Source organism: Pseudorca crassidens, chromosome 1 (assembly GCF_039906515.1).
Source record: "Pseudorca crassidens isolate mPseCra1 chromosome 1, mPseCra1.hap1, whole genome shotgun sequence".
In the NCBI taxonomy this organism is placed as follows: domain Eukaryota; kingdom Metazoa; phylum Chordata; class Mammalia; order Artiodactyla; family Delphinidae; genus Pseudorca; species Pseudorca crassidens.
The window spans coordinates 140,887,468-140,913,017 of record NC_090296.1 but is presented as its reverse complement, the minus strand read 5'-3'; the positions used below and the strand labels follow the sequence as shown (position 1 = coordinate 140,913,017).

The window sequence follows — 25,550 nt, the reverse complement described above, 5'->3', positions numbered from 1 at the left end:
TCTTGTTGTGGCTCCTTCTTTGTCTTTGAATCTAAAATATCTTTTTTTTTTGGTGGGTCCCTGTCTTTTTTGTTGATGGCTGTTCAGCCGTTAGTTGTGATTTTGGTGTTTTCGTGAGAGGAGGTAGGCTCAGGTCCTTCTACTCCACCATGTTTTCCAGAAGAGAGGGGCTTCCTTTAGTTTGGATGCTTGTTGTCTCTTTCTCCAGCGTGTGCTGGCCGTTATCCCCTTGATATGGGGTGTGCAGGTGCCGTGGCCCTTGTGCGCTCCCGGGATGGCGGGGGCAGTGCTTGGTGCCTGGCCGCAGGTCTCGTGGTAGTAGCTGCTCTCCGTGTATTCCTGGGAGACTGGGGGCAGCGCTTGGCACCCACTTGTGTGTCTCATAGCAGCGACTCACGCCCACCCCTGGAACTCTGGTAGGCGGTGTCGTGTTGCCTGGGAGCGCTCACAGGGAAAGAAGCTCTTTTGGTGGTCCAACTCCTCTCCTCATGCCCCCTCCCCATAATGGCACCTTGCCTCTCCGGCAGGCCCAGGCTTCTTCCAAGTACCCCCTCAGTGTCCACACTCCAGCCTCTTCAGGCTGTCTCCATGCAGCCATCCCCGGTCCTCTCCCTGGGTCTGACCTCTGAAGCCTGAGCTTTAGCACCCAGCCCCCACCTGCACCGAAAGATGAGAGTCTCAGGCTGGGGAGCGCAGGGTGGCGGTGCCGACCCTCTCTGCAGGTTACTCTCTGTTTTGCCTTCCGCAGACCAGTTGCTGCACTCTCCTCCGAGGCTCTGAAGCTCCCCCTCCGTCCAGGCTCATCTCCCTGCCAGTGAGGAGACTTCTCAAGCTGCGGAAATCTTTCCTCCTTCACAGCTCCCGCCTTGGGGCGCAAGCCCCATCCCGATTTCTTTCTTTTTCTTTTTCCTTTCGTCCTATGCAGTTACATGGAGGTTTTCTTGCCCTTTCAGAAGTCTGAGGCCTTCTGCCGGCGTTCAGTAGGTGTTCTGTGCGCGTTGTTCTACTTGTAGGTGTATTTTTAATGTTTTTGTGGGAGCAGGTGAGCTCCCCAGCCTGTTCCTCTGCCATCTTGATCCCATCCCTTCTATCTGGTGCGTTTTAACCTCTTTCCTGTAGGTAAGGACTGCAGTCGGGGAAGCGGAGCTATTGTCGGAGGTGGATCAGTACCTCTTAGCAGGATAATAAATCACTCGTCAGGAGCGTGGCAGTGTCATGCAGTTAATTTATGTGCCTTAAATCGATCAAAACCTGGGATGACGCTTAGGTCATCAAAATAGTCCTGAGATACGTACAGCTTGAGAGTGTCTGATTTGGGGGGGCCCCCAAAGGCAGGGGGCCATGGAGACAGGCTTCCAAGAGTCTGGACAGACCTGACTGCACACACACTTTTGGTGCTCACCCTTCCTGCCACTGGGAACCTTTTGTCTTATATACTCTCTTTGGATCCCCCAGCCCCTGCATAGGGCTGGGTGTGTAACTGGTACTGAACACTGGAAATCACCTCATGAAACCTGTTCTTGGTGTCTAGGGTGGCCTCCCCCGGAGGTGGAAAGGGTGGCAGGACTTGCATAGCTAAGACCCCTTACTAAGGCCAGCAATCCTGATCCCTGATTCAGGAACTGACGTCCCAGTGATCCTTTTACTAGTTGGGACTCCTGGTGGCAAGTGACAGAAAGGAAGGGGGCAGACTGGCTCGAGTCAGCAGGCATGAGGGCCCTGCTCTCCTCCTCTGTGCAGCTCCCACCTCGGGCAGCACTTCCGCTCCCAGCCTCGGTTCAGTCTGTCAGCAGCCCCAGGAACAGAGCTGGCCTCACCCCCTGCAGCTGAGTAAACATCGTAGATTAGAGTCTCCTGGGCCCATCCTGGGTGTGGGGCCCGTCAGAGTCTCCTGGGCCCATCCTGGGTGTGGGGCCCGTCAGAGTCTCCTGGGCCCATCCTGGGTGTGGGGCCCGTCAGAGTCTCCTGGGCGCATCCTGGGTGTGGGGCCCGTCAGAGTCTCCTGGGCCCATCCTGGGTGTGGGCCCGTCACAATGGCTGGGAGGATGCTGGAGCCCAGGGATGCACCACTTTGGCCAGCCCAGTGCCCTGCCTTGGATCCCGTGTCTAAACAGCCTGGAGTGGAGGAGGGTGGTTCCTGAGAACAGCTGGATGTTGGGGCAAGCAGGAGGGGGCCGTGCTGGCTTGCGTGTCCACCACGCCCGCCCATGGTCACACCTACCTCGGCAGCATCCACCGCCGTCTCAGCCTGCATCTTCTCTGGGCCTGGAGGAGGGCAGCTGGGCGAGCACCGCAGCGGATGTTAGTGAGGTGAGCTTTATGCACCATGTGCGTCTTAGCTTCGTCATTGAGTCCAGTCAAGTGGTCACTCTGTGCCGGGTCCCATCAGCACCACACACGGTCCCGGCCTTCAGGGGCCAGAGATGCAGGAGGCAGATAAGCGCATGATGCTACGTTGTGACGGGTGCTGCGAAGGCAGAAGTAGGGGAGGTGTGGGAGGCGGTGACCTCAACAAGGTGGCCGCTCTCAGGAGGCGCGAGAGTGAGCCACTCAGGAAAAATGGGGTGGGCAGCGGCGCATTCCAGGCAGAAGAACAGCACGTGAAAAGGTCCTGAGGCCAGTGACAAGTCCGGCGCAGCCTGAGGGGCAGCTCTTTGGGACGTGGCAGGATGTGAGGACACAGGGGTAGCCAGTGGAGACCTGGAGGCCACAGTAGGGACCTGGGGTTTTACTGAGGGTGCTGGGACGGCCCTGGAGAGTTTTGAGCTGGGCGTGGTGTGATCCAGGTGATGCTGTTTAAAAGGTTCTGGTCTCTGGATGAATTCAGACCCTGGGGGGCACGAGCAGAAGCAGAGGCTGGTGAGGGGCGTTTCTTTTAGTCCAGGGGAGAGACAGGGGTTGGGGGGAGGGTCAGGCCCAGGGCTTGTGTAGGAGGCGCGGCCACAGGACATGTGGTGGCCTGGTTGTTGTGATGATGGGATGTGAGCACCAAGGAGCGTGTTGGTGGCATTTCCCAGATCGGGGGAGGAGCAGGTTTGGGGGAAATGCTGGACATGTTACAGCTGAGGTAATGCTTCGGCTTCCGGGTATATTTCTGGTGGAGGTGAGTAGCCTGAGGTGGGGCACGGCATCCAGGGCCCCTGGCTTTCAGGCCTGTCCTCCCACACTGCTGGCCTGGAGCTGAAGGGCAGCCCTGGGCACCCGTGGGCCTGGGTGGAGACTCGATTCACAGTCTCTGCAGCCCCCTCCCTGTGTCTGGGCCTCAGCCTCCTTGTCTGTAAACTGGGGCCAGTGAGACTCTCCAACCCCCCCAGAATCCTGGTGCTTCGGGGCTGTCCCTGGAAGACTGGCTCAGGTCTGGGCGCCTCCTGGGAGGAGGCGGGACAGACGGGGAGGCGGCCCTCCTGGCAGGTGCTGCTGCTCTCGGCTCTGCTCAGAGGAGCCTGGGCCGGCAGCCGTCTGGGGGTGGGAACCCGCTTGGGTGTGTCCGTGCGTCGCGGGCCCTCAGCTGGGGCGGGAGTTGGCGTCAGCGGGCAGGCATCCTGGTGCTGAGCGAGACAGAGTCAGCTCAGGGGCCCCGGGCTGCCCACTTAACTTGACCTCATTCTCAGGGCAAACGTGGCTGCTCTGTTGGGGTTTGCCCTGCTTTTTGGCACCTTCTCAGTCTTTGAGTCCTGCTTCGTCCTGCCCTTAACGCCCTCCAAAGGGAGTCTCCACCTGAATCCCTCCTAGGGCGGCCCTGTTAGCAGCCCCCCAGAGCGGAGGGGGGCCCAGCCCATTCCCACAGCCTCAGTGCCAGCTGCTTCAGCGTGGACCTGGGCCCGGAAGGGAGGGAAGCGTGCCACGCGGGGCCAGAAAACCCAAGAGGGCCTTCGCCTGACGGGCTGAGAGTGTGTGTCCACATGTGACTGTGGGAGGAAAGCAGGGCCGTCCACTCTCTGGCTAGCCCCAGGGCCAGGCCCTGTGGGCAGCCTCTGAGCCTACTGCCCCCCAGGAGCAGCTACTAGTGACGTCCTGTTTGCACGGCAGAGAGCTGGCATTCCAACCCGGGGCTGTCTGTAAAGTGAGTCCAGGAGGAGCTGGGCACCATGCATGGGTGTGCAAGCCCCAGCATTCAAGGCTACGTCCACGTGGAGCTCAGAAGCAGCCTGGTTTCCTGGCTGGGGTGGGGCACAGGGCGAGGGCAGTGAGGTGCTCAGGGGCCCAGAGCAGGTGGGGCCTGTGGAACAGCAGGAACCCAGGTCAAGCCTCAGCATCAGGGCCCTGAACTGGAGACCTCGGAGCCAGTCCCCCAGGTGGCACACAGATCAAAGGCCACGTCCCTCCAACAGCCCAGACACACGGGAGCCGGATGGACAGTCACCAGGTGGATGGCCACATTTGGGAAAGTGCCCGGTGATCAAGGAGGCAGAAGCCGGAATGAGGATTTAGCTGTCACGTGAGATTTGGGGAGCTGTGCTGCAAGGCTGGAATTCAAGTTGGGCAATTCAGACCTGGGGGGTGGGGGGGCGCTTCCCAGGAAGCCTCTGCGGCCAGGTCAGCGCAGTCTCTCATCTCTGCAGTGCCTGGCTCCAGGGCCAGGCTCGGGGGTCAAGCTCTGTAAATAATTGCCAACGAGTGAGGGACTCTCAGAGGCCTGAGCAGAGCAGGGACTTCGTCTCACAATAGAGAAAACTAAGTTGCAGAGGAGGGGAGAGGTGCCCTAGGGCAGGTGGTAGAGTGGGGACCACCGTGTACAGCCTGGACGTCGGGTGCAGCACTCTCCCGCCCCTGTGGGCTGCACACGGACCCCCTCAGGCGAACCTCTAACCTGGAGCTCAGTGCTCCGCGGTGGCAGGTTTGCACTGAGGGACACTGACGGGTCATCGGCCCGCAGTCCGCCTGGAGCTCGGGGGCCAGAGCAGCAAGGCCAGGCCCAGGCCCAGCCCCTGTGTCTTCCCTGCCCCAGCCCGGGAGCAGGGGCCTTGCCCGGGCAGCTCTGATCACGTCACTCGGTGGCTTCCCTGGCTCTTTGCCAGGAGAGGAGTGAGCAAGGGAGAGAGCAGTGCACTAGGACAATAATTTACAATCCAGTGACGCATGAGATCGCAGCCTTCCTTTACCAGATTATTACTTAAGTACAGAATTGACTTGGAGTGGGGAGTGGGGGGAGTTTACACTTCTGAAAATAAAAATGAAACAGAAGGGGGTTTTTCTGGCCTCCTTACCAGCGGGAAGGAGGAAGCCCAGGCTTCTGGGGTCAGGACGCTGAATGCATTTTACTTTTTGGCCACTTTCTCTTGAGGCCTGGGATCTTTGCCTGCCGTCTGAGCCTCTTTCCCATAGTACCACAGTGGGGTCTTGGGTCATGCCATCGGCCAGACTTTAATTCAAGTGCTTTGGAATCCCCACGTTCCAGCCGGCGACGAGCCTGTGTCTGTCTGCTCTGGGGACCCACACTCTGAGCCCCAAGTCCTGGGCCCGGCAGAGGACGCCAGACGAGGGGGCAGGTGGAGCGTTCACTGTGGCCCAGGAGCCTGGAGTCGCCTGTCGGGACCAGGGAGGCTCCGATGGCTACAGGTTTTCCTGCTGCTTTGGTTGAGGCAAATCTGGATTGCTTTAGCGTCCCGCTGTCACCCAGGACCTTGTCTTGGCCTCCCCTTGGGACCTCGGAATCGAGCAGGTGTCCAGAGGGTGAGCCACAGGCTAGCTGGCCTCATCTCCACACCTTGCTTATCGCAGCTGGGTCCGGAGGCCTCTGGAGAGCCCTGGATTTGCAGAATGTGTCTATGCTGAGCGCTTGGGCTGTGACAGCAGTTCTTGGGGAACTTTCCAAGGGCAAGGGGTGTGAGGGGCTTGGCCAGGGCTGCTTGGAGCCCAGCTCAGGACAGGGTGTGCTGGGAGCAGAGGGGGGCGTAAGGCTCTGCTTGGGGTCTGTGGCTCCTTGGGAATGGCTTTCAAAAGTCTCCCTGCAGGAATCCCAGTCTCCTTGGGCCAATGGGGGGTAGAGATTGGGCTGGAACCAGACAGCCCACGAGGGAATTCTGGCTGCAGCATGTGAGGCAGCCACTTTGCATCTCTGAGCCTTGGCTTCCCCGGCTGAAGAATGGGGCCACACAGTAGCAGCCCCGGACGGTGGAATGCGTCCAGAGCACATGCTCCTTAGCACTGCCCTGCTGGCTTCTTAACCAGGTTGGGGACACTATTGCACGTTCTAGCAACCACGGGAGGCAGCTGCAGCTCGAGGTCACCCAAGGAGGCTCGTATCCAGAGCTGGTGCAAAAGCGGTTGGTCTGAACCCCAGCCTCTACCATCTGAGTCGTCCTTGGCTGGCAGATTGAGGGGTGGGGCTTGGGCCGGGTTTGGCAGAGCTGAGCAGAGAGCAGGGGTGGAGGGGGCGGGCTGGCCATGCTTGGGGGCTGAGCGGGGAGCTGCGGGGGTGCCAGGCCCTGGCCCCTCTCACCTGTGGCCTTGTCCCCCCTCCGGCAGATTGGCTCAGCATGTCGGTCAGCGTCCATGAGACCCGCAAGTCGCGGAGCAGCACGGGCTCCATGAACATCACGCTGTTCCACAAGGCCTCGCACCCCGACTGCGTGCTGGCGCACCTCAACACGCTGCGCAAGCACCGCATGTTCACGGACGTCACGCTCTGGGCCGGCGACCGCGCCTTCCCCTGCCACCGCGCCGTGCTGGCTGCCTCCAGCCGCTACTTCGAGGCCATGTTCAGCCACGGCCTGCGGGAGAGCCGCGATGACACGGTCAACTTCCAGGACAACCTGCACCCCGAGGTGCTGGAGCTGCTGCTGGACTTCGCCTACTCGTCCCGCATCGTCATCAACGAGGAGAACGCAGAGTCGCTGCTCGAGGCGGGTGACATGCTGCAGTTCCATGACGTGCGTGATGCAGCCGCCGAGTTCCTGGAGAAGAACCTGTTCCCGTCCAACTGCCTGGGCATGATGCTGCTGTCGGACGCCCACCAGTGCCGCCGGCTCTACGAGTTCTCGTGGCGCATGTGCCTGGTGCACTTCGAGGCTGTGCGGCAGAGCGAGGACTTCAACAGCCTGTCCAAGGACACCCTGCTGGACCTCATCTCGAGTGACGAGCTGGAGGCGGAGGACGAGCGTGTGGTCTTTGAGGCCATCCTGCAGTGGGTCAGGCACGACCTGGAGCGGCGCAAGGCCCACCTGCCCGAGCTGCTGCGCGGCGTGCGGCTGGCCCTGCTGCCGTCCGACTGCCTGAAGGAGGCCGTGTCGGGTGAGGCCCTGCTCATGGCCGACGAGCGCACCCGGCTCATCGTGGACGAGGCGCTGCGCTGCAAGGCCCGCATCCTACAGAACGACGGCGTGGTCACCAGCCCCTGTGCCCGGCCGCGCAGGGCCGGACACACGCTGCTCATCCTTGGGGGCCAGACCTTCATGTGTGACAAGATCTACCAGGTGGACCACAAGGCCAAGGAGATCATCCCCAAGGCGGACCTGCCCAGCCCCCGCAAGGAGTTCAGCGCCTCGGCCATCGGCTGCAAGGTCTATGTGACCGGGGGCCGGGGCTCCGAGAACGGGGTCTCTAAGGACGTGTGGGTGTACAACACCGTCCACGAGGAGTGGTCCAAGGCGGCGCCCATGCTCATCGCCCGCTTCGGCCACGGCTCGGCCGAGCTGGAGAACTGCCTCTATGTGGTCGGAGGGCACACGTCCCTGGCTGGCGTCTTCCCGGCCTCGCCGTCTGTCTCCCTGAAGCAGGTGGAGAAGTACGACCCCGGGGCTAACAAGTGGACGATGGTGGCCCCGCTGAGGGATGGTGTCAGCAATGCCGCAGTCGTGAGCGCCAAGCTGAAGCTTTTTGTCTTCGGGGGGACCAGCATCCACCGCGACATGGTGTCCAAAGTCCAGTGCTACGACCCTGCAGAGAACCGGTGGACGATCAAGGCCGAGTGTCCCCAGCCTTGGCGGTACACCGCTGCCGCCGTCCTGGGCAGCCAGATATTCATCATGGGAGGCGACACGGAGTACACAGCTGCCTCGGCCTACCGCTTCGACTGCGAGACCAACCAGTGGACGCGGATCGGGGACATGACTGCCAAGCGCATGTCCTGCCACGCCCTGGCCTCGGGCAACAAGCTCTACGTGGTGGGGGGCTACTTCGGGACCCAGCGGTGTAAGACCCTGGACTGCTACGACCCCACCTCGGACACGTGGAACTGCATCACCACCGTGCCCTACTCGCTCATCCCCACGGCCTTCGTCAGCACCTGGAAGCACCTGCCCGCATGAGGCGCACCTGTAGAGCCCAACCAGGTGAGCCCCCGCACCCCAGGCCTGATCCCACCCCAGGTAAAGGCTGCATCTTCCGCAGAAGGCCGGGCGAGGCAGGACAGCAGGTGACTGGGGGGCTCTGGGACCCTTTTTCAACGCTGGAGCCGGAGCCTGGCTCTGCCCCTTACTTGCAGTTGATCTTGAGCAAAACACATGACCCCTCTGCCAAATGGGGGTGACAATCTTAGACTGGGGCAGTGGTTCCCAGGCGTGGCCGCAGGTCAGAGTCCCCGGGGGGCCTTTTGACAATCCTATGTGGAGTCTAGGCCAACCTGTGAAGTCTAAGGGCACAGTCTCCACACAAGGGCACCCTCCCTCTGACACCAGCTGTGAGGTCAGGGTTCCCCAGAACCGTCTCAGGTCCAGCACTCACTGGAAGGACTCATGAATGTGCTGAAGGCATATGTGCACGGTTACGGTTTATTATGGGCAAAGGATGCAGATTAAGATCAGAGGGCAGAGATGCATGGATCAGATTCCTGGACGGGGGGCCAAATGCAAAGCATTCCTTGTCCACTCCCCATGGAGTTGGGACACTGTAACTCTCGTAGCATCAGTGAGTGACAGCACGTACGGAATGCTGCCTGCCAGGGGAGCTCACAGAAGCTGCGGTGTCCAGAATTTTTAGCGGGGCCCCATCACGTGGGCATGACCGATTGTTCATGTCCCCGTGGTTACTCTCAAGTCAGCTGGTCCAGCGTGACCCAAAGCCCCCACCCTAAACAGACACTCCTATCAGGTGTGACCCAGATCACCTCCCAGAAGCCAAGGGCAAAGGCCAGATCTCTGTTGGGGCAAAGGCCACAAATTCTGTCCTACTCAAATGCTAAGCCCAGGACTCTCCCTAGGCTATTCGGGGCCTCTGGGGCCCAGGCCTCAGTAGTCGTTATAGCTCCAGGTGAGTCCAGTTTGCAGCCAAGGTGAGAGCCCCACCATGGGGGGCCCTTGAGAGGCAACAGGAGGGGAGTGGATGGAGGGCTCAAAGGGAGGCGGGAGCTGGCGCCCTGGGGTCGGGTGCCACTGTGGACATCCGGTAGTTCCAGGGCTCTGGGACCAGACGGCCCTGGGATTGGGTCCTGCCTCTCCTGGGGGCAGCTGTGTGCTCACTGGTGTGCGAAGGAACCTCTTGTCTCCCATCCCTCCGCAAGATGGAGAGAAGGCCTTCCTCCGAGCGGGCGTCACGATTACGTGAGGGAATAGCCCCCAGCAGGGCTTGCTGCAGTGCTGCCCCAGTTACCCCAAGTTATCGTGCTCTGTTCTTAGCGCCATCATTATATGAAATCATTGCCTGAAAAGGGAAGGTGACAGTGGTTGCCAGGGGCAAAGGGACACATTCAGGCACTCTTTGTGGGTGACAGAGGAACAGGGAGACAGGAAGAGGGACTTGCCCAGGTCCCAGGACGGGTGCAGAGTCGGGAAGGGAGAGGGCGGAAGGACGGACCAGCATGTCCTGGAGGGCCTCTTCTGAGGGGTGGGCGGGACCTTTCCTGTAGCTCCGCTGGGGCAGGCTCCACAGCAGGCACTGAGGTTGGATTAGGGTGTCCTGAGCCAGCCTGGCAGGGGCGCAGGGGCAGGGGCTGGAATGGAGTGGTGGGCTCGTGGGCACTGGAGAAGGTCGTCCATGGTCAGGTCCCAACTCTTAGCCCTCCTCGGGTCTTTGGCCCTTGGGGTGGTGAGGTGTGGGGACCCCCGGTGGATGGGAGTCAGGAAGCATAGGTCCTGGGTGCTCTAAGAAGCGGGGTCGGTGGGAGATCCCAGGGTCACACAGGGGGAGCCTTCCCACCTGGCCCCGGGCTGTCCTGTCCACCGAGGTGCTTCTCTGCCTGGCTGGCCCAGGCCCTCCCTGCCCACACCTGCCTTGTGCTCCTGCAGCTCTGAGGAGCCAGCCCCGTGCCGTTCAGGTCACAGGAACCCCGTCAGGAGCTGGCCAGAGCGGAGAAATTAATTTCCTCAATGACCTGGCGGCTGCTGACAAGAACGCTGAAAGCTCTGCACTGCGAAAGCAATCGTACTTAGCTGGGATTGCTTCTGAATGGAATCTGATGTCTCAGCTATTAAATCAAATCCAGCCGTGCCTTCGAGGCCCTTAAAGAGGTAGAGGTATGTCCTCTGGCAGGCAAGGCAGCAGGGCAGGACCCAGCGAAGGCATCAGGTGTGCCGTACAGGGTGGCCTTCATAAAGGCCAGCCTGGATGAGAATAGGCTTTGTTCTCTTTTAAGGTTTCTCTGCTTTGTTCTGTTTTAATGTGCTCTCTTCCTCTTTGGGAGAAAAATCTGACCAGCAAAATATCTTGGTCCTGGGGAATAGGCTTCAAAGAGAACACTGGCGTTTCCTTGTTGAGTCCCTGTTCCCACACTCTGGGAACTTAGGCTGGGCACCTGTCGGGCCCAAAGGCTCCTCCCATCTCGGGCCACCCAGCCCAGGTGGCTCTGACCCTGTCTGGTGTTTGCCCATCCCCGGGACCCTGGAGGGCAGTTCTTCCCCAAGCGGGAGAGGGTGGGGGTAGGTCAGCCGGACCCAGTGAGCCCTTTACTCTTCCAGGACTTCCCCCCGTTTCAGGGACCGTGGAAGGGTCGGCTCTGACTCTTGCTGGCTGCTTGACCCTGGTTGCTTAACTTCTCTGAGCTTCAGCTTTCTCATCTGGAAAACGGGAATAAAAACTATTACTCACAGTAGTTGAGGAGGAGAGACCGAGTGAGGGGCTGGGTTCAGAGTCCGCTTTTATATGAGGTTGCGAGGAGGAGGGGACGGTGGTGATAATGGTTTCGGGATGCTTTGGGCGCAGGGACCTCTGGATGTCCCTGGGCCAGCCCCTCCTTCTGGAAGGGTCCATCCCTCACGGTCGGGATCGCACTTGCCATTGCCTGGCTGAGTGCCACACGGGCCTTGTTCCTTCCGTGCTCCCCAGCCCACGGCGTGGGTGCTGTGGTCTCTACAGGGGACTCAGCTGCCACCAGAGGAGGGCTGATTCAGCACATCCTGTCCTGCCTTAAGAGAGATTGCGCCCGAGAGGCAACCCCGGAGCACAGGACTCGGGGCTGGGCTGGTGTGGCCGGGGGGGTGCCCGGGGCAGGCCTTTTGCAACACCCCGTGCCCACCCATCCGCCTGCACACCCACGGCCTCCCGTTCTGTCCGTGTTAACCAGGGCCACCCCATGCCAGGCCCGCAATGGGGACGGCGTTAGTGGCTGTGGTCCGCATGGCAGGCCCCCACCAGCACGCCACGGGACAGCGAGGGCAGTCACGGGGCTGGCCGGGGCCACTGTGCCCGGGCGGTGGGCTAGACAAGTGTCCTGTTGACTGAAAAAAAGAAAACACACAACCTAAAGGTTGAGAATTATGTTTTATTTGGCGGACAAAACTGAAGACTTAAGCCTGGGACGCAGCTTCTCAGATAGCTCTGAGGGACTGCTCCCAAGAGGTCATGGGGGGAACCAGCACATATAGGAGTTCTTGCAACGAAGACCAGGTAGTCAGAACATCAAAAGAATATTGTTAAAGAAACCAGACACCGCAAGTTAAGGCATGTAGCGCTTTTCTGTGTATGGGAAGGTGCAAGAGTCTGGGCTCACTGAAGTCATTCCTTTACGATGCACTTCAGCTGTCAGGGGTCCGGTATCCTGTGCTTTCCCATCCTGAGTCTCCTCAGGGTGCACCGTCGGGGGCGGCTGCAACATCCTTTGTTTACTGACGTGGCGGGCACCATTTTTGCATTGATGCATGATCCCATTTCACAGATGAGGAAACCAGGCCTCAGAGAAGCAACTGCCAGAAATCAGGGTGGCGCAGACCAGGACGGCCATGGGACGCGCCTGAGTGATCCAGGCAGTGCGGCTTCCCAGCTCCTCTGCCTTCTGGGTGCCACCTCTTCCTCAGCAACTCGGCACAGCCCAGAAGGGCCACCCCCCAGGTCAGGATCCCACAGTCCCTCACCCCCAGCACCAGGGGGCTCTGAGGCTTGGCTTGGGGCCTGCCCCGAGGGGAACCCCATGTCTGCTTGGTGTTCTGGCGGGTAGGGCGGGCAGGCCCCCAAGCTTTGGGTTCACCGCCTTAGAGCTTCTCAGGACGTTTAGGGGCCTGTGAGGAGCTTGGAGGGATTTGGGGGCCCTTCACCAGCCTCACTGAGAGCACAGTGGTCGCCTTGCCCAGCCCACACATCTGGGAGCTTGCTGACCCCCTGGGCTCGACCAGCTTCCAGCAGAACTTGAGTCCGCCTTCCAGAAGCCTTGGGAATGAGGGGCGCATCCTACTTGAAGGAAACAGGTCCACAGGTCCCAGTGCTGGCTTGAATTTTTTTCATTATAATGTTACTTAAATATGTACAGACTTACAACTAGATGTAAGCTCCCTGTGTTTGTAGCTCTTTCACAGCTGCAACGCTAACAATTGTACAGGTGAAATACACCCAAAGACGCAAGACTGAGAATGCGGTCTCCGCTAACTGATGCTTTGTGGAAGTTGTGTTGCCTCCCTCTGCCTCTTGGATGGCTGGATATGCAGGTTTATGGAGAGCTCAGCCCGCCTGTGCAGGGGGCTCCTTCTCTTTTCTTTTTTGGAACCGCCGTGAGACCCCTTTGGGCAGCTCGGTGTGGGTGGAGGCGGGGGCACATCATCTGTGTCCCCTGGCACAAACCTGCCTCCTTGGTCTAGGGCTGCCTCTGAGCCCATGGCACTCAGAGAGCTGGCCAGAGTAAGTGTGCTGTCTGGCATTGTGGATGGGTGGGGAGTGGGGAACACCCTTGGCAAGAACCCCCAGCTCCCTCCCCTGGTACTCCAGAGAACCTGTTTTTAAAATAGAATCCCACAGGGGTGTGTGTCTGCCTGTGGAGGCTGAGTGGGCAGTCCGCCCATCGCTGTCCTGAGTGTTCCCCGCTCCCCACCCCTCTAGGTCCTTCCTGGGCCTGCTGTATCCTTTCTCCACTAGGTGATCAACTCAGGAGCTGCTACCCCAGCCAAGGGCACCACCTCCTGGACACACGTCCACGTCTCTGCTTGGAGTTGGGTTAGGTTATGCCAAGCTGTCGCTGTGGGTTGGGCTTTAGAAATGATCACACTGGCCAGCTGCGTTTTCTTCATTGCTTCCAGGACATTCTACGCTAAGCCTTTTGTGTGCATTAGATGGCTCCATCCTTCTCTGGGAGAAGGCAGGTATCTGTTCTTATTTTCCACAGGAAAATGCGAAGCTCAGAGCAGATGCCACACTGATCACTGATTGAGAACCCAGCACTGGAGTGTGAGCTTCATGACCATGGGGACCGTCTGACCTCATTCACCACTGCATCTGTCCTGCAGGGTCTGGGTTGATAGGCTGTGCAGTAAATATTTGTCAAGTGCAGGAATGAATGTGTTGGCTGCTGCCCACAGCTGTACTGTTCTTCCTGGTGACCTGACTGGCCGTGACCATGTCTGCTCCCCCTGCTCTCTGACCATGTCTGCCCTCCCTCTCTCACCATTTCCAACCTCACTGGCCTACATTCAGGTTCTCAAAAATATCAATACCAGATTCCTACCCCCAGGCCTATGTACATGCCATTCCTTCTGCCTGGAGTGCTTTTTGCCTTTCTAGAAAACTCCTGTCTGTCCTGCAGGTCTTAGGTTAAATATTACCTCCTTCCCATACCCTCCACCAAAGTAAAAGAAAGTCCTCCTTCTAATCTCTAATTTTTTTTCTTTTTTTATTATATTATTTTATTATTTTTAAAAATTTTATTTTATATTGGAGTATAGTTGATTAACAATGTTGTATTAGTTTCAGGTGTACAGCAAAGTGATTCAGTTATACATACACTTGTATCTATTCTTTTTCAAATGCATTTCCTATTTAGATTATTACAGAATATTGAGCAGAGTTCCCTGTGCTGTACAGTAGGTCCTTGTTGGTTATCTATTTCAAATATAATCGTGAGTACATGTCAACCCGAAACTCCCAATCTATCCCTCCCCCAGCCCTTTCCCCGCTCCCAGTAACCATAAGTTTGTTCTCTAAGTCTGTGGCTCTGTTTTGTAAATAAGTTTTATTTGTATCATTTTTTTAGATTCTGCATATTAGCGATATCATATGTTTGTCTTTCTCTATCTGACTTACTTCACTTAGTATGATAATCTCCAGGTCCATCCATGTTGCTGGAAATGGCATTATTTTATTCTTTTTAATGGCTGAGTAATATTCCATTATATATACGTACCACGTCTTCACTCGTTCATTTGTCCATGGATATTTAGGTTGCTTTCATGTTCTGGCTATTGTAAACAGCGTTGCCATGAACATTGGGGTGCATGTATCCTTTTGAACCGTGTTTTTCTCCAACTATATGCCCAAGAGTGGGATTACTGGATCATACGGTAGTTCTATTTTTAGTTTCTTAAGGAACCTTCATATTGTTCTTCATAGTGGCTGTACCAATTTACATTCCCACCAACAGTGTAGGAGGGTTCCCTTTTCTCCACACCCTCTCCAGCATTTATTGTTTGTAGACTTCGATGATGGCCATTTTGACTGGTGTGAGGTGATATTGTAGTTTTGATGTGCATTTATATAATAATTATTAGTGATGTTGACCATCTTTCCATGTGCTTTTTGACCATCTGTATGTCTTCTTTGGAGAAATGTCTATTTAGGTCTTCCGCCCTTTTTTGTTTTGTGGTACACAGGCCTCTCACTGTTGTGGCCTCTTCCGTTGTGGAGCACAGGCTCCGGACACGCAGGCTTAGCAGCCATAGCTCACAGGCCTAGCCGTTCCATGGCATGTGGGATCTTCCTGGACCAGGGCATGAACCTGTGTCCCCTGCATTGGCAGGCAGACTCTCAACCACTGTGCCACCAGGGAAGCCCCGCCCATTTTTTGATTGGCTTGTTTTTTTGATATTGAGCTGCATGAGCTGTTGGTAAATTTTGGAGATTAAGTCCTTGTTGGTCGCATCCTTTGCAAGTATTTTCTCCCATTCTGTGGGTTGTCTTTACGTTTATGATTTCCTTTGCTGTGCGAAAGCTTTTAAATTTGATTAGGTCCCACTTGTTTATTTTTGTTTTTATTTCCATTACTCTGAGAGATGGATTGAAAAAGATACTGCTGTGATTTATGTCAAAGAGTGCTCTGCCTATGTTTTCCTCTAAGAGTTTTATAGTATCCGGACTTACATTTAGGTCTTTAATCCATTTTGAGTTTCTTTTTGTGTATGGTGTTAGGGAGTGTTCTAACTTCATTCGTTTACATGTAGCTGTCCAGTTTTCTCAGAACCACTTATTGAAGAGGCTGTCTTTTCTCCATTGTATATTCTTGCCTCCTTAATCATAGATTAATTGACCATAGGTGCATGGGTTTATTTCTGGGCTTTCTATTCCATTCCATTGAACTATATTTCTGTTTTTGTGTCAGTACCATACTGTTTTGATGACTGTAGCTTTGTAGTATAGTCCGAAGTCAGGGAGCCTGATTCCTCCAGCTCCATTTTTCTTTCTCAGGATTGCTTTGGCTATTTGGGGTCTTTTGTGTCTGCATACAAATTAAAAAAAAATTTTGTGCTAGTTCTGTGAAAAATGCCATTGGTAATTTGATAGGGATTGCATTGAATCTGTAGATTGCCTTGGGTAGTATACTCATTGATTCTTCCAGTGCAAGAACATGGTGTATCTCTCCATGTGTTTGTGTCAGCTTTGATTTCTTTCATCAGCATCTTATAGTTTTCAGAGTACAGGTCTTTTGTCTCCTTAGGTAGGTTTATTCCTAGGTGTTTTATTCTTTTTGATGTGATGGTAAATGGGATTGCTTCCTTAATTTCTCTTTCTGGATCTTTTGTTGTTAGTGTATAGAAATGCAACAGTTTTCTGCGTATCGATTTTCTATCCTGCAACTATACCAGATTCATTGATGAGCTCTAGTAGTATTCTGGTAGCATCTTTAGGATTTTCTCTGTATAGTATCATGTCATCTGCAAACAGTGACAGTTCTTTTCCAACTTGGATTCCTTTTATTTCTTTTTCTTCTCTGATTGCCGTGGCTAGGACTTCCAAAGCTGTGTTGAATCATAGTGGCGAGGGTGGATATCCTTGTCTTGTTCCTGATCTTAGAGGAAATGTGTTCAGTTCACTGTTGAGAATGTTAGCTGTGGGTTTGTTGTATATGGCCTTTATTATGTTGAGGTATGTTCCCTCTATGCCTACTTTCTGGAGAGGTTTTTTTTAATCATAAATGGGTGTTGAACTTTGTCAAAGCTTTTTCTGAATCTATTGGGATGATCATATGGTTTTTATTCTTCAGTTTTTTAATGTGGTGTATTACACTGATTGATTAGCAGATATTGAAGAATCTGGGCATCCCTGGGATAAATCCCACTTGATCATGGTGTATGATCCTTTTCATGTATTGTTGGATTTGGTTTGCTTGTATTTTGTTGAGTATTTCTGCATCTATGTTCATCAGTAATATTGGCCTGTAATTTTCTTTTTTGTGGTATCTTTGGTTTTGGTATCAGGGTGATGGTGGCGTCATAGAATGAGTTTGGGAGTGTTCCTTTTTCTGCAGTTTTTTGGATTAGTTTCAGAAGGATAGGTGTTAACTCTTCTCTAAATGTTTGATAGAATTTGCTTATGAAGCCATCTGGTCCTGGACTTTTGTTTGTTTGGAGTTTTTAAATCACAGTTTCAATTTCAGTACTTGTGATTGGTCTGTTCATATTTTCTATTTCTTCCTGGTTCAGTCTGGGAGATTGTATCTTTCTAAGAATTTGTCCATTTCTTCTAGGTTGCCCATTTTATTGGCATATAGTTGCTTGTAGTAGTCTCTTATGATCCTTTGTATTTCTGTGGTGTTGGTTGTAACTTCTCCTTTTGCATTTCTAATTTTATTGATTTGAGCCCTATTCCTTTTTTTCTTGATGAGTCTGGCTAAAGGTTTATCAATTATGTTTATCTTTTCAAAGAACCAGCTTTTAGTTTCATTGATCTTTTCTATTGTTTTCTTCATCTCTATTTCATTTATTTCTGCTCTGATCTTTATGATTTCTTTCCTTCTACTAACTTTAGGTTTTGTTTGTTCTTCTTTCTCTAGTTGCTTTAGGTGTAAGGTTAGGTTGTTTGAGATTTTTCTTGTTTCCTGAGGTAAGATTGTATAGCTATAAACTTCCCTCTTAGAACTGCTTTTACTGCATCCCATTGGTTTTGGATCATCGTATTTTCGGTGTCATTTGTCTCTAGGTATGTTTTGATTTCCTCTTGGATTTCTTCTGTGATCCATTGGTTGTTTAGTGGCATATTGTTTCAGCCTCCACATGTTTGTGTTTTTTACAGGTTTTTTTTCCTGTAATTGATTTCTAATCTCATAGCATTGTGGTTGGAAAAGATGCTTGATATGATTTCAATTATCTTAAATTTACCAAGGCTCACTTTGTGGCCTAGCATGTGATCAGTCCTGGAGAATGTTCCATGTGCACTTGAGAAGACTGTGTATTCTGTTGCTTTTGAACAGAATACTCTATAAATTAAGTCCATCTTGTCTAATGTGTCATTTAAGGCCTGTGTTTCCGTATTGATTTTCTGTCTGGATGATCTCTCCAATGATGAAAGTCGGGTGTTAAAGTCCCACACTATTATTGTTACTGTTGATTTCTTCTTTTATGGCTGTTAATATTTGCCTTTTCTCCTCCCCTCACTTTCAGTTTGTCTGTGTCCCTAGATCTGAAGTGGATCTTTGGTAACATATATATGGGTCTTGTTTTTGTATCCAGCCAGTCTTTGTCTTTTGGTTGGAGCATTTAATCCATTTACATTTAAGGTAATTATCAATATGTGTGTTCTTATTGCCATTTTGTTGATTGTTTTGGATTTGTTTTCCTAGTTCTTTTATCTTCCTCTATTGTTCTCTTGTGATTTGGTGACTAACATTAGTGTTGTGTTGGATTCCTTTTTCTTGTTTGTGTATTGTAGATTTTGGTTTGCAGCTGCTTGTCTGTAAAGCTTTTGATTTCTCTGTCGAATCTGACTGAGAGCCTTGCTGGGTAGAGTATTCTTGGTTGTAGGCTCTTTCCTTTCATCACTTTAAATATACGGTGCTGCTCCCTTCTGGCCTGCAGAGTTTCTGACGAACAATCAGCTGGTAACCTTATGGGAGGTACCTTGTATGTTATGTGTCATTTTTCCCTTGTTGTTTTTAATATTTTTTCTTTGTCTTCAATTTTTGTCAATTTGATTACTATCTTTCTCGGTGTGTTCCTCCTTGGATTTATCCTGCCTGGGACTCTCTGTGCTTCCTGGACTTGGGTGACTGTTTCCTTTCCCATGTTAGGCAAATTTTCAGCTATTATCTCTTTAAATATTTTCTCAGGTCCTTTCTCTCCCTCTTCTCCCTCTGCGACCGCTAAAATGCAAATGTTGGTGTGTTTCATGTTGTTCCAGAGGTCTCTTAGACTGTCCTCATTTCTTTTCATTCTTTTTTCTTTATTCTCATCTGTGGCATTGATTTCCACCATTCTGTCTTCCAGCTTACTTACCTGTTCCTCTGTCTCAGTTATTCTATTGATTCCTTCCGATGTATTTTTCATTTCAGTTTTATATTGTTCATCTCTGTTCTTTAGTTCTTTTAGGTTTTTATTAAACATTTCTTGTATCTTCTCGATCTGTACCTCCTTTTTCTGAGATCTTGGATCATCTTTACTATCATTACTCTGAATTTTTTGGGGGGTAGACTGCCTGTCTCCACTTCACTTACTTTTTCTTCTGGGGTTTAATCTTATTCTTTCATCTGGGACATATTCCTCTGCCATCTCATTTTGTCTAGCTTTCTGTGACTGCAGTTTCTGTTTCATAGGTTGTAGTTCTTCGTGCTTCTGCTCTCTGCCCCCTGGTAGATGAGGCTGTCTAAGAGGCCCGTGAAGGCTTCCTGGTGAGAGGGACTGGATCCTGCCCACTGGTGGGCGGAGCTGGGTCTTGTCCCTCTGGTGGGCAGGGCCAAGTCAAGGGGGTGTGTTTATCAGACAACTGTGTGCTCAGGAAGACTCTAAGCAGCCCACCTACTTATGGGTGAGGCTGTGTTCCCACCTTGTTGGCCGTTTGGCGTGAGGCGTCCCAGCACTAGATCCCACAGGCTGTTGGGTGGGGCCAGGTCCTAGTGAGGATATGGTGGCCTCTGGGAGGGCTCATGCCAATGAGTACTCCTCAGAACTATCGCTGCCAGTGTCTTTGCCCCCACAGTGAGCCACAGGCCCCCGCCTCCACAGGAGACCCTCTGGTATCAGCAGGTAGGTTTGGCCCAGGCTCTTATGAGGTTACTGCTTTTTTTCTGTATCCTGCTTTGCATGAGACCTTGTCTACACTCTCCGAGAGTTTAGTTTCTGTTTCTCCCAGTCCTGTGGAATTCCTGTGAACAAACCCTGCTAACCTTCAAAGCCAGATTCTCTGGGGGCTTTTCCCATTGCCAGACCCCAAGGCTGGGGATCCCAACGTGGGACTCAGAACTTTCACTCCTGTGGGAGAACTTCTGTGGTATAATTATTTTCCAGTTTGTGGGTTGCCCACTGGTGGGCGTGGTATTTGATTTTATCGCAGTTGTGCCTCTCCTACCTCTCTTTGTGGCTTCTTCTTTGTCTTTGGATGTAGGATATGTGTTTTGGTAGGTTCCAGCATTTTTTTTGTCAGTGGTTGTTAAGCAGTTGTGATTTTGGTGATTTTGTAAGAAGAGGTGAGCTCCCATCCTTCTGCTCTGCCATCTTGTCTCCGTCTCCTCTAATCACTGTTTTATACGCTACTTTCTTCCATGTTTGTTTTATTGGCTCCTTTTTTTCCTTTGCGCTTAGTTCACTTTCACTTGTTCATAGGTTGCCGGTACAGAGGCCTCTCACCCAGGACTTCAGACAAGCATTCCTAGTGTGAAATGGCTCTCTCATCTCTAACTTTTTATTTTTAACATACAGCTCTTTTGTTAGTGTGTGATGGCTGTATACATCTATTCGTACGAGCCTGAAGTTTCTCCCACTGAAGGATGATCCATGGAGACGGCAGTAGCTATGTCTGCCCTTCCTGTTTCCCCAGGCCTGGAACGGTGCCTGTCGGTTTGAGGGTGCTCAGGTGCACATGGCTGGAGGGGCTGAATGGACCCATGAGTAGTTCCCATATTCTAGGTGAGGAAAGCATGCCTCAGGAAGGTTACGGAACCATTCGGGGCTGCACTGCTGGTAAATGAGAGAGCTCCGTGCTCACACTCAGGCCTTCCACTCGGGGCCTGAGCTCCAGCCCTTCCCTGTGGCCTCTTGATCATCATCTGGTTCCAGGTTAGGACAGAACATTGTCGGCAGGATTCACATTCTCTCTCTCTCTCGTTCCTCCGCAGACGCTGTGTGTTTCTCCCCACCCCATGGCTGCAGCCCTCACTGTTGCACGGTGGCCCTGACCCTGTCTGCCACGGCGGGAAGCTCAGCCCGGCCCCAGGCCAGTACTCTGAGCAGCTGGAAGGCGGCCCCACCAGCTCTGGGTGGCTTCGGGGGCTGCTCTGAGCTTCAGAGGAGAAAATCCATCTCCAGTGCCCTGTGTGTCTGGCTGAGGCCTTCCTGCTTTGCAGTGGTTTGCAGGGGAGAGGACCTATCAAGGGCGGGTGTGGACGGATGCCAGGACTCCCTCAGCCTCAGGGAGAAGGACATGTTTGCAGAGCTTTGAGGTTGCCTATTTCAGCAAGTTCTGGACTGGGATGGGGGGAGCTGGGTGGGTGGGAGGGTGTCCCTGAAGGGGTGGGGTTGGCAGCACTGACAGCATGGTCTTTGGCTCAGGGCTTCCCTATTGGTGTTGTAATGTCTCCCCACAGATAATGTCCCAGGCCTTTGGGAAACAGGTGCATCAGGGCTGAGAGCAGAATGTGCTGTGGAGAAAGTCAGCGCATTAAGGGAGGGAACCCTTCAGCGATGCCCACCAGTCTCCATTAGCAAATGACACCCAGACCCCCAGGGTTAATAGGCCCCTCCCCAGAGTCAGGCCTTGCCCCCAGTGACCTCACCACCTCCTGGTCAGGCCAGCTATGCCACAGGATACTGTGCCTAGGTGCAGGTGCATGTGGAGACCAGGCCCCATCACCTCCCCTCAGAGCCCAGCCCAAGAGGCAGCAATGACCCCATCTCCTGACAGGAGCACGGTCACCCTAGAATATGGCACTAATCTCCAAGACCAACAGCAGATGTGAGCTGGGGACCACAGAGGGACTCCAGGGTGCCCACTATAGATCCCACCAGGGCTGGACATATCTCAACTTGGAGGATGACAAGGCCCATGACTCCGGCCCCCCATCCAGTGTCCGCTGTCCTCTGACATCTTGCCCTTCCAGCGTAATGGGATCTGGCCCCTTTGCCCCCTGAGCTCAAAAACAGTGGTCCCAAGAAAACTGCCAACCATTTGTTCATTTTTTCCACCTCCCAAGTCATTGGGTACCTCATAGGTACAACCTCAGCATCTGGGGTTCTGGAGAGGTTGGCTCCTGCCAGCGGCCCTCCTCACTCCTAGTGTTAAGAGTTTCTGGGCTGGTCCTTCGCTTGCCCCAGTGCAAGGCCATCAGCTGCCACTTGGGAAAAAGCCAAAAGCGGAAGGCACATCTCCAGGTTCCTTAGACCCCACCTGTATGAGAGGCCACCCTCTTGCTCTTGGTGCTTCATCTCAGCCACCTAGAAGCCAGGTGGCTTGTCCCAGGAGATGGCTCTGCCTGAGATTTGGGGAGGCCCTGGGGCTGGTGGGGAAGCAGCAGCCCCAGGTCCCAAGCCCACACTGCCTGGAGGGGCCCCTGTGGCCTGTTGCATTGCTGAGCCGAGTTAAGCACAGATCTCACAGCACAGAGGACCTCGCAGTGGTGCTTTTCCCAAAAGTTGTGTTGCTTTTATCCGTTTCTAACTTAATAAAAGAGTTAAGAAAAATCTTGCTTTCTTTGGGTGCTGGGGCCAGTCTTGCAGGGCATTAAGGCACAAGCAGACTGATTTCCACCCCACCAGCCAGGGCTCACAGTCTGCCCCTCTGGGGGGTTGAGGGAGATTTACTTTCTTTAAGCACCTGCAAGCACGCAGAGGAGAGGGCTTCCTGTCCTCAAATTGATTGTTTCAGCAGCAGAAGCCTTTACACTGATTCTCATACTTTTTTCCTGAAAAATTTGTGCGTGGGTGGACTCTAACTTGAAGATGTAATTCCATTGATTTCCATGTGTTCGTCTGTGTGCTGTGAACCCCCAGTTGACACTCAATTGTGTGAAAATAACACAAGCAGTGTTAAAACAGGCATCAGTACTCCAGTGGCTAGCATCAGTTATCACGACACAAATGCTAACGCTCATGTTTACCTGCTCTCCTTTCACACATTTTCACAGCTATTATGAACCATAAACTCAAGAATGTGGACACAGGGCTGTGACAGCCACAGATTAAAGAGGAGGCCCTTCCCAACATCCCACTACAAGCCCTGAAGACCACAACATCAAACACACCACCTATCAAGGGGACAACGGCCAACACACCTTGGAGAAAGACGAGGCTGGCATCCATTCCAAAAACAGCCCTTGCACCAAAAATATTGGATTCACACAGCCTACACAAGGATGCTCCACATAAAAACACCCCTCAAGACCACAGTAGGTAATTGTTTCTTCTAAATTTGTAGAGACAAACATAAAGTGAAAAAGCAGAGGAACTAATCCCAATTAAAATATCAAGAGAAATCCTGTGAAAGAACAAATAATGAAGCAGACCTCACCAGTCTACTAGACCCAGAGTTCAAAGAGGAGGTAAAAAAAAAAAAAAGTAATTAAGAAAGGTTATTGATGGAAATACAGATCACTGTAACAAAAATTAGACACTAAAGAGGAACCAATCAAAATTGCTGAGATAAAAACCAATCTAGAAGCAGTGACTAGCAGACTAAAAATGCAAAACAGTGAATAAGTGATCTGGAAGATAGAATAATGGAAATCACCCAATCAAAACAACAGACAAAGAGACAAATGAAAAAAAGGAAGAAAACATGTATGGGACAATATAAAACCTGCCAACTTACACATAATAGGGGTTTCAGAAGAAGAATAAGAGAAAGGGATCGAAAATGTATTTGAAGAAATTATGGCTGAAAACTTCCCAACCCGAAAAAATGAAACCTATCCAGGTACAGGAAGCACAGCGAGTCCCAAACAGACCCACACCAGGATATATCATAGCTAAAATGGCAAAAGTTAAAGAGGACTCTAAAGGCAGCAAAAGAAAAACAGAGTCAGTTACAAGGGAACCCATGTAAGACTATCAGCTGATTCCTCTGCAGAAAATTTGCAGGCCGGGAGCGGGTGGCGGGATATATTCAAAATCCTGAAAGAAAAACAGCCTGCAGCCTAGGATGGATACTGTACCCAGAAAGATTATCATCATTTAGCTAGAAGGAGAGAGAAAGAATTATTAATCAGACAAGCAAACACTAAAAGAATACAGCAATACTAAACCTAACCAAAAAGAAATATTGAAAGGTCTTCTCTAAATAGAAAAGAAGCAAGAATCTATAGGAAAGGGAAAATCACAATGGGAAAGGCAAATTACACAAGAGGATTAAAATCATTTATATAAACCAGTACATACATTAAAATACAATCAAAAAATTTTTGTAGAAGTGATTATAACTTTTAGAATGTGTTTGAACTTACACGACTGTAAGTCTAAAGCAAGTAGATATAACCATGAGTTAACATACTTGAAAACCACGGTAACTGCAAAGGAAAAGCATACAATAGACTCACAAAAGCCAAAAAAGAAAGGAACTCAAGCATAACAAAAAAGAAAACCATCAAACCACAAAAGGAAAAATAAGAAGAAATGAACAAAGAACTACAAAGTCAGCTAGAAAACAAGGTTTAAAATGGCAATAAGTGCATACCTATCAGTAATTACTATCGGTAATTACTGATAGTAATTGACCTATCAGTCAATAGACTAAATGTTCCAATCAGAAGACATCAAGTGGCAGATTGGATAAGAAGACAACCTACAATATGCTGCCTACAAGAGATTCACTTTAGAGTGAAAGACTCACACAGATGGAAAGTGAGGGGATGGAAAAAGCTTTCATGCAAATGGAAATGACGAGAAAGTGGGGGGTCACAGTACTCATATCAGACAACATAGACTTTAAAACAAAGTCCATTAAAAAAAAACACACAAAGAAGGACATTATATAATGGTAAAGGGGTCAACACAAGAAGAGGCTATTGCACTTGTTAACATATATGCACCCAGTACAGGAGCACCTAAATATATAAAACAAATACTGTCATAAAGCAAGAAATTGATGGGAATACAATAATAGTAGGAGACTTTAACACCCCACTGGCATCAATGAACAGATCTTCCAGACAGAAGATCAACAAGGCGACAGAGAACCTAAATGATACAATGGAACAGTTAGACTTGATATCTACAGGACACTACATCCAAAAAAACCAGAATACACATTCTTTTCAAGTTCACATGGAACATTCTCTAGGATAGACCACATACTAGGTCACAAAATAAGTCTCAACATATTTAAGAGGATAGAAATTATTTCAAGCATCTTTTCTGAACACAACGGTATGAAACTAGAGATCAATCACAGGAAAAACCCGAATACATGGAGAGTAAACAACATGCTAGTAATGAGCAAACCAAAGAGGAAATCAGAAAATACCTTGAGACAAATGGCAATGAGAACACAACCTTATAAAATCTATGGGATGCAGCAGAACAGTTCTAAGAGGGAAGTTCATAGCGATACGGGCCTTCCTCAAGAAATAAGAAAAATCTCAAACAACCTAACCTACCACCTAAAAGAATTAGAAAAAAAAGCAAACAAAGCCCAAAGTCAGCAGAAGGAAGGAAATAAAAAGATCAGAGAGAAAATAGAGATTAAAAAAAAACCAAAACAACAATGAAACTAAGATGGTTTTTAAAGAAGATAAATCAACAAACCTCTAGTCAGCCTCACCAAGAAGAAAAAAGAGAGGACCCAAATAAACAAAATAGGAAATGAAAGGGGAGAAATAACTACTGATACCACAGAAATGCAAAAAAAAAAAAAAAAAATACTAGAATACTATGAACAGTTACATGACAACAAATTGGATAACCTAGCGGAAATGGACAAGTTTCTAGAAATATACAGCCTGCCAAAATTGAGTCAAGAAGAAACATAATTTGAACAGACCAGTCACTAGAAGTGAAATAGAACCTGTAAAAAAAACAAAACAAAACAAAACAAAACGAAAAAACTCCCTGCAAACAAAAATGCAG

General features: G+C 51.5%; 1 protein-coding gene across 6 annotated transcripts in view; it reads left to right on the top strand.

The window, feature by feature from the left end:
- Positions 1–25,415, top strand: part of KLHL25 (kelch like family member 25) — a 56,334-nt gene extending 30,919 nt beyond the window's left edge. The window contains exons 2-4 of one of the 6 annotated variants that reach the window (XM_067696041.1): positions 5,399–5,673; positions 6,469–8,273; positions 22,616–25,415. In XM_067696041.1, coding sequence (XP_067552142.1) covers positions 5,550–5,673; positions 6,469–8,249 — 1,905 coding nt within the window. In that variant the 5' untranslated portion in view covers positions 5,399–5,549 and the 3' untranslated portion in view covers positions 8,250–8,273; positions 22,616–25,415. Of the gene's footprint in view, positions 1–748; positions 2,311–3,538; positions 5,674–6,468; positions 8,274–12,209; positions 20,403–20,611; positions 20,973–22,615 lie in introns of those variants that run through there. The other 5 variants (XM_067696022.1, XM_067696058.1, XM_067696030.1 and 2 more) reach the window with 5 other exon arrangements.
- The last annotated feature ends 135 nt before the right edge of the window (positions 25,416–25,550 follow it).